Genomic DNA, 7062 nt, shown 5'->3' with positions numbered 1-7062 from the left:
CAAACAAATAAGAAAAAAAAAAAAAAAAAAACAAAAACAAAAAACAACAAAAGTAATGAAGACGTCGTAAACCAAAAAAAGACAACACACACACACACACACACCCTCCACTGGCCTAAAGCCAAGGGTCTAGACGACGCACAAACGGAGAAGGTATAGACCCCCCATTGCCACTTCCCCTTTGTTTTTTCCCGGTTTCGTTTCTTTATGATTTTCAGTTAAATATCACCAACCTCAGACAACCCCTTCCCCGCCTCCCCGCTTCCCCGCTTCCCAAGGACCGATCCCAAAAACATACTCAGTAGTAATCCCTTGTTCCTTCTTCATGGGCACCGTCATTGCTCCTCGCCACGCGTGCTCTACGCACTTTACTCCCCGCCTCTTTTTTTTCCGTTTTCATTTGCTATGCGACGCCCATTTCTCGGAAGGGGACAACGAAAGTAACCCATATTTAAAAATAAAAGCAGCTTTCCTCTTCTTTCCTTTTGAAAACCCATCTCCAGTGGTTTGTGATTTTCCCTTTCCTTCTAGTCCCTTTCTTTTTGTGTTCTGATTATTTTTTCCTCTTCTTTGTTGTTGCTTTCTCGTTTTTTTTTTTGTGGGAAAACTACACACTCATGCTTATGTCCGTCGCGGAGTTGATACCGTAGCGTCGTTGAAGCACGCCGTTGATGAACCGTCGTCCCGTGCCAAATTCCTCGCAGTACCCATGAACTAACTCCACAGCACGCCAGAGCGAAGCAACACCGCACCTCTGTCCATCCTCCTCACATCGGTGCCGTATTGTCGCCGCGTAGCGTGTCAGCAGTTCGTAGCTCTCACAGTCCAGTCTTGCACTTCCCCCTGTACTGCTGTTGACGCGGGAGGACTCGGGAAGCATTTCGGCGAGCGGCGCTGGAAGTGCCCACTGTGTCTTTTCCGCGGCGACGGCAAGAATGGCAAGCCCCATTACGCTACGTCGAAATTCCTGCGCCCTGGTGTCACGGAGCATCAAATCAGTAATAAATCGCGCCAGCCGACACAGGCAGTTCCAATGCGCATTGTCCGTATCCTTGTCAGCATCCTCATCACACCATCGGCAACCATCGTATGTGTTATTATTACAAATATTATTATTATTACCTCCCTTACCCCCTCCACTCGTGTCAACATTCCACCGCTCCATCTCACGTAGGCGGTGCCGCTTCTCTGCCTCTCGCTGGGCAGCGGGGCCACCGCACAACTGCAACAAGGCCTCCACAATCTCCAGCGATGTAACAGGCTGCAAACAAAAGTTTAATGTTTTCAGCGCATACCCCTCATAGCGAATAAACTCCGCCGTGGTGACGGAGTGCTCTGGCCGCAAACAACGTAAAAACGCTCTGATGGGGGGGAAAAATCGATCCACCTGCTTACAACTCACCATGGAACAAGCAAGAAGGATCCCACTAAAAAAAGTAGCATCCCTGACTACCGTTTGAGACGTGGAAACAAATGCATCAAGGTAAGCTGTAGCAACGTGGACAGCCTCGCGTGAGCCCCCCAATGAGGTGATGATACAATCGATAGAGTCAACAACGTCAAACCGGTTCACCTTATCCCACCCACTCGTCCAGTTTGTCCAACCACTTTCAACGTTGGTGCAGTACCGCTCCTCCTGAATAAATAACTGGAAAAAAATTTCCCATCTTAGCGAAAAATCGGAATTCGCCTCAGTCCCTTTGGTTGTAGAGAAAGATACGGTGGAATTGTTATTTCCCTCCGCAGCCACTACACAGGTCGCGTCCGGAATGTTATCTTGTCGAACAGACGCAGCAGCATGACAAATTTCCGTGTTGCAATGAAGTGACACAAGAGAACGTTCTTCAGTAAAAGGTTGGCTGCTGTGTGCACTGGAGGAAATCCCGCCACTTTCCACGTCACTCTGATATCGGCCCGCGTTTGTACAACTACAACACATCTTTTCGAGATGTTTCACAGTGCCACCAATAAGGGAAACAAAGCTGTGAAAGAATGCTTCTCCCAACTCCCTCCCCCGCAACTGCGTGATGCGATGGGTATCATTGTTTCCCTTCGGTGTTATTCCACCCCCGTTCATAATTACGCGAACAACGGCAGAACTCACCGGTCGGTTGTACTCAGGACGTGTGAAAAGATTCGGCTGTGAGGTGCTCCGAGCGAAGATTCGATAGGACTCTACAGAATACGCCGTACCCACCAACTCAAAGCGTAACAACTGTACAGCATAATCTCCGTCGCCAATGGCGCGGCCGACAACGCCATCCTCAAAGGTAGTGGGAATAGTATACCGCGTCGCGGTCTCTCCACTATTTCCTGTAACAGGAAGGAAGCTGCGACTCACCTCCATGAGGTGGTAAGGGTGAATAACGGCGGGCCAAGCACCGCCCTCATAGATAAAAATTAACGGCTCAGTCCATGCAAACCCCCAAAGGAAGCTGAAGCAAGGCAGTTGCACTTCGCGGGCAATCGCGGAATTGTCCAGTATTTCCCTAAGTAAGCTCAAGATGGGGCCGTGATTATTGTTCAGTACTTCGTCCCCGTTGATAGCCTTTTGTACGAACCCTTGATCATTTTCCTCCTGCATATTTATTGTTTCTTACTTTACAACAAATCCAAAAGAGACATGCCAAATGAGAAGGCGCTTATACACATATGCACGCGCGCATCTCAAGATTATATATATATATAAAGGCAATTCAGACTGCCTGTAGAGAGACAAACACACACGCACTGTTATCCCACAAATAATGGCAACAAGGAATTTAAACAAAAAACTGAAAACGAACAAGAAAAAAAAACGGGGAAAACAACAACAACAACCAAAATCCACAAGGAAGGGTTATTTCCTAACAGCACCGGTCCAAACAATGCGGTGCTTGAAACTGTTGAAAGGAAAACAAGGAATACTGAGCCCCATGCAACGGAGGTTAATAGAGTGATGGTGTAAGAACCAACACATAGGCGGCGCCAAGCATCTAACACATCTTTGGAAAGCGGGAAAGAGTTACGGTGAAATAGCCTACACGAGAAGCATCTACCTCAGCACGACGGATGCGGTCACCAATGGTACGACACCTCCGTAGCAGGCGATCACAGAAAAGAAAAAAAAAATGTGTTGGTGGCACGAGACCCAAAACACCGTTCCTCCTTCATTCTGTTGGGGGCCAAGATGCACCAACAATATGTGCGAGGGTGCCGCTACAGCTTGAGCCACGGATACTCGTTCAACAAGGTTCTCTCTTCATCTGGGCCCAACGTTTCCGTGACTCCCATCAACTCCATAATGCCCTTTTCATCCACGTCCATCAGTAAGTTGGCCAGCACTGCCGCACACAAATCGCGCAACAATGGTATTTCCAGCATTGTCGCCGCCTCCAAAACTCTCAAAAGGTGTTGGACATCGCATTGGCCCACCGACTGCGAGGATCCCACTGCCGCAGCAGCCATGTCCACCCATTGTCCTTCCTTGCTGAGTTCCCATAGATTCTGTGGCCACATAAGCAGTCGCTGAACAACAAAGCAATGCTCCCACTCGCTGAGGCGATAAAGCTCCTGCACATGGAGAGGTCTTGAAAGCGTGTTCGGAGCAACTACCTGAATATTGTTCACACCAGCATTACTCCCCTCCGATGAAGTTGAATTCGTTGGTTCGTAGAAATGTTCCAAATACAATGCAACTGTTTCAAATACAGCAGAGTCCACTGACGGCAATGGCAACTCCACCTGTCGTGAGGCCATTTCTTCTTCCTTCACGCCCTCCAACAGCTCCGATAGGGTCACAGATCCCTCACGAAGCATGGCAGACGGGCATCTAAAGAGTGCGCCGTCCCCAAGGCGCACGTTTACATGAAGAGGCAGCTGCGTTTGCTGGTTCCCCTCTACAAGGCCTGTTACACTAAGTAACTCCAAGCGTGCCGTAAAGTCATTCATACACACCTCAGTGCAATGACTAGCGGCACGCCAACAAAAATAAAACGAAGAAACACCTGGAAAATTGGGAAAAGCAATAAGGTGATAAGGGGATGCAGAGCAAAAAGAAAATGAACAAATGGCTCACACGTATTTAAATAATAATTTTGTTTCTCGTCTGATATGGGAAAAATATATAGCTAAGGAAAGAGAGGGTAGGGTGGGAGGTGATGGTGCGGTGTTCAAAAGAAGTGGTCTTTAACGGGTACCTCATTGAGAAACGACAAGAGTATGTAACCGAGGTCACCGGGCACTCCTCCTACCCACGAGCGGGGCGTGTTAGCGAGTGCAGGCGGTTGTGTGTATGTGTGTGCAAAAGAAACATACCAAACGAAGGAACAGAAGAAGGAAAATAAGAAAAAAAAAAAAACACACAACAACAACAAACAAAAAAAAAACAAGCGAGCAGCAGCACCACATTGCTGACTCTTCGGGTTGTCTTGCAAAAGATCACCAAGTTTGTTTGTTTTTTTATCGCTGCACCTCGCAGTGGAAAGAGCTTAAAGGGCATGTAAACGCTCTTCCCTGTACACACACCTGTTCTTCATTTGCCGTTTTTTAAAAAAATTGTGCGTACATGTGCATATGTGCGGTACACCCATTAGCTCTCCAATCTTCCCTCGTTACTATTATTATTGGGATTGTTATCGTTTTCATTGGTAATTCTTCCAGTATTCATTTTTCTTGAATATTCTTCCCTCTTTCTCTATCATTCCGGTTTCACCTTTTCTCTGTTATGAATTATTTTGGCACAATTCTGCCATACGTCCCTTTTTGCCTTTGCTGGCCTCGCTACCCTATTTTCCAGATTGCAGTGCGGACTCCTCAGGAACGCACGCACCAAGCTCGCCCAATTTAGGGTCTTGAGGCACCCCGCACAAACAGCGGGGATGTGAGGAAGTGTGCAGTGTGCCACGCGGACAACTATTCGCGTCCTCCCCCTCCAAAGCACAAGCACGAGCGCAAACACGCTTATTAGCGTACAACATGTATATGAGAAGATTTCTGGTTTATTGTTCTCTTTTTTTCGTTGTTGCTGTTGCATTCTTCCCCACTGCTCACAGCTCGGCACAAACACCCGACCCCATACATTCATTCCTTTATCCTTATCCTTCCTCCTCCTGCCTTATCTATAGTTCCCACTCCATCGACTACTTCCCGTCGTGTTTCATTGTTTGGTGGTCCTCTTAAAACATTTACTACTTTTTGTCGTTGTCTTTGTTGTCATTCATATTCTTCGCCATACACAGCCATATGCACAGGCATGTTTAAAGCACAGACCACGACGCTTTTGAACGTTTACAATACACCAACGAAGGAAACAGTACACTGCAATAATTATTTTAACAAAACACCATGTTGTAAAGAGACCTCAGTTATCAAGACACGGCCATACACACACGTACACACAAAGGCAACACACCTACAATAATACCAGAAGAAGACGGACAAATCCATAAAAGCAACGACAAAAAGGAAAAAAAAACGAAGGAAAGAAGACAAAGAAAAGGGAAGGACACATTGACCCCCACAGGAACGTCTTCATAAGACGCATAAAGAAACAAGCCTTCTCCCCCTTTTTACCTCTACAAAATGACCCATGCTCATGGTGGATGGGAAATATCTTTTTTCCGCTTTCACAGCGGTTCTACCTCCCTCGCCTCTTCCTTCTCGACTGCCTTCGCTGAATTCGGATTTTGGCCTCTTCAGCTCATTGTTGTGAGCGTCACCGTCCTTCATATCTTCTTTATTTGAGTCTGCCTCCTCCGTTCGAATCTATTTAACGTCTTCTTTCTCACTCCCCCTGCACGATCTTTCCCAGGCCGCTGGAATGCAGAGGCGCCGCACAGCTGACACATCCTCTCACCACTACCTTCCAGGGATGTGGAGAAAGAAGGAGGGGGAGAGAGACGCATCCTCCTTGCTTCGGCCTGCCCCCACCTACACACGCCTCCCTCTGAAACTATATACACATCAAAACTTGACCACGCCAAAAAAAAAAATTATTATCACAGATTGAAAACCAAACAAACAAACAAAAAAGACAAAGATATTGGCTTTGCCCACTCTGCTTTCTTTCTTTTTTTCCCTTTGCACTCCTCCATATATTTCTTCATGTTTTTGTTCTCTGTTTCTCCCGTTTTTCTTTCCTCTCGTAAAGGAAGTAATAAGATGGTTGCTGTTACGGTAGCACTCAACATTATACTGCCTATTTCACTGTTCCTCGCGGAAACCATGAATTAGAGGTGCAGCAGACGGGGCAAGACGGCCCGGCATGGAATAAGCGGAGCGTCCGCTCCGAATCGCCAACAACTATACGTGAAGGAATTAAAGTAAAGCAGGAATAAGGCAAAAGACGTAACGTTTTATCCAAACCATCTGAAAAATGAGAAACCTACATCCACACCCACGCACATACACCAAGTCAAAATCACAAGTAAAAAGAGAACAAGAATGCATCACAACTGCTCTCTTCGCCCACCCTTTTTGGGCTTGCAGTTTGTGTTTGTACAACACGCCCCCATATATATATATATATATATATATATATATATCTCAATTTGTTCCTGCTAGCGTCTGTACGGCTGCAAAAGCACAAACTTTGATACACCCCGTCTTCAATACATACACGCATATATATATATATATATATATATGCGTTTCTCCTTTACCTCCTTTGAGGGTGCGGCATTTACTACTATTTTCTTCCCTCTCACTGTTACTGCGTTACGCCTACACAATCTGCATGAATGAGCCTTCATTCTTCTCCATCCCCGTTTTCCTCCTCAAACGTATATTTGTTGTTGTTGCCTCCGTCCCGGGGCAACCTTACTTTTTACATTCCTGTCCTCCCTTCGAGCGTCTACCTCGTCTCTGCAGTTAATGTGTCGTCGCCTCCCAGAGAGAACCTGCATATGTCTCATTACTAGAACGTGCTTATTTCCTCTCTCTACCTCTTCGTGGAAAAAAGACGTGGCAACCGAGCATCCCCCATCAATACGGAATATGACATCTGTTTCTGTTGTTTTTGGTGTGATTTATACTTTGCCGTTTTTTTTTTGCAGAGGGGATGGGTGAGTGGGTGGGTGGGGA

At 46.5% G+C, this 7062-nt stretch overlaps 2 protein-coding genes across 2 annotated transcripts, besides 10 other annotated features; both read right to left on the bottom strand.

The window, feature by feature from the left end:
* Nucleotide 1: 1 nt before the first annotated feature.
* Nucleotides 2-52: a microsatellite.
* Nucleotides 53-81: 29 nt separating this feature from the next.
* Nucleotides 82-104: a microsatellite.
* Nucleotides 105-535: 431 nt separating this feature from the next.
* Nucleotides 536-598: a sequence feature (A-rich).
* Nucleotides 599-607: 9 nt separating this feature from the next.
* On the bottom strand, nt 608-2584 carry TraAM80_06191 (putative exportin 1, putative,RNA-nuclear export factor; the record flags this gene model as incomplete). Its single annotated transcript, XM_029383044.1, has 1 exon — nt 608-2584. The coding sequence occupies one exon, from the start codon at nt 2582-2584 to the stop codon at nt 608-610; it is 1977 nt and encodes a 658-aa protein (XP_029237220.1).
* A 180-nt stretch (nt 2585-2764) lies between these two features.
* Nucleotides 2765-2825: a microsatellite.
* A 373-nt stretch (nt 2826-3198) lies between these two features.
* TraAM80_06190 (uncharacterized protein) lies at nt 3199-3930 on the bottom strand (the record flags this gene model as incomplete). The annotated part of the gene is made up of 1 exon (XM_029383043.1): nt 3199-3930. The coding sequence occupies one exon, from the start codon at nt 3928-3930 to the stop codon at nt 3199-3201; it is 732 nt and encodes a 243-aa protein (XP_029237219.1).
* A 388-nt stretch (nt 3931-4318) lies between these two features.
* Nucleotides 4319-4370: a microsatellite.
* Nucleotides 4371-5065: 695 nt separating this feature from the next.
* Nucleotides 5066-5100: a microsatellite.
* An 890-nt stretch (nt 5101-5990) lies between these two features.
* Nucleotides 5991-6018: a microsatellite.
* Nucleotides 6019-6492: 474 nt separating this feature from the next.
* Nucleotides 6493-6524: a microsatellite.
* A 78-nt stretch (nt 6525-6602) lies between these two features.
* Nucleotides 6603-6626: a microsatellite.
* A 411-nt stretch (nt 6627-7037) lies between these two features.
* Nucleotides 7038-7060: a microsatellite.
* Nucleotides 7061-7062: the final 2 nt, after the last annotated feature.

The sequence above is a fragment of the Trypanosoma rangeli genome (assembly GCF_003719475.1).
Source record: "Trypanosoma rangeli strain AM80 chromosome Unknown Tra_15.4_contig_00219, whole genome shotgun sequence".
Lineage (NCBI taxonomy): Eukaryota > Euglenozoa > Kinetoplastea > Trypanosomatida > Trypanosomatidae > Trypanosoma > Trypanosoma rangeli.
The sequence above is the reverse complement of the archived record's forward strand: the minus strand, read 5'-3'. Positions and strand labels throughout refer to the sequence as shown.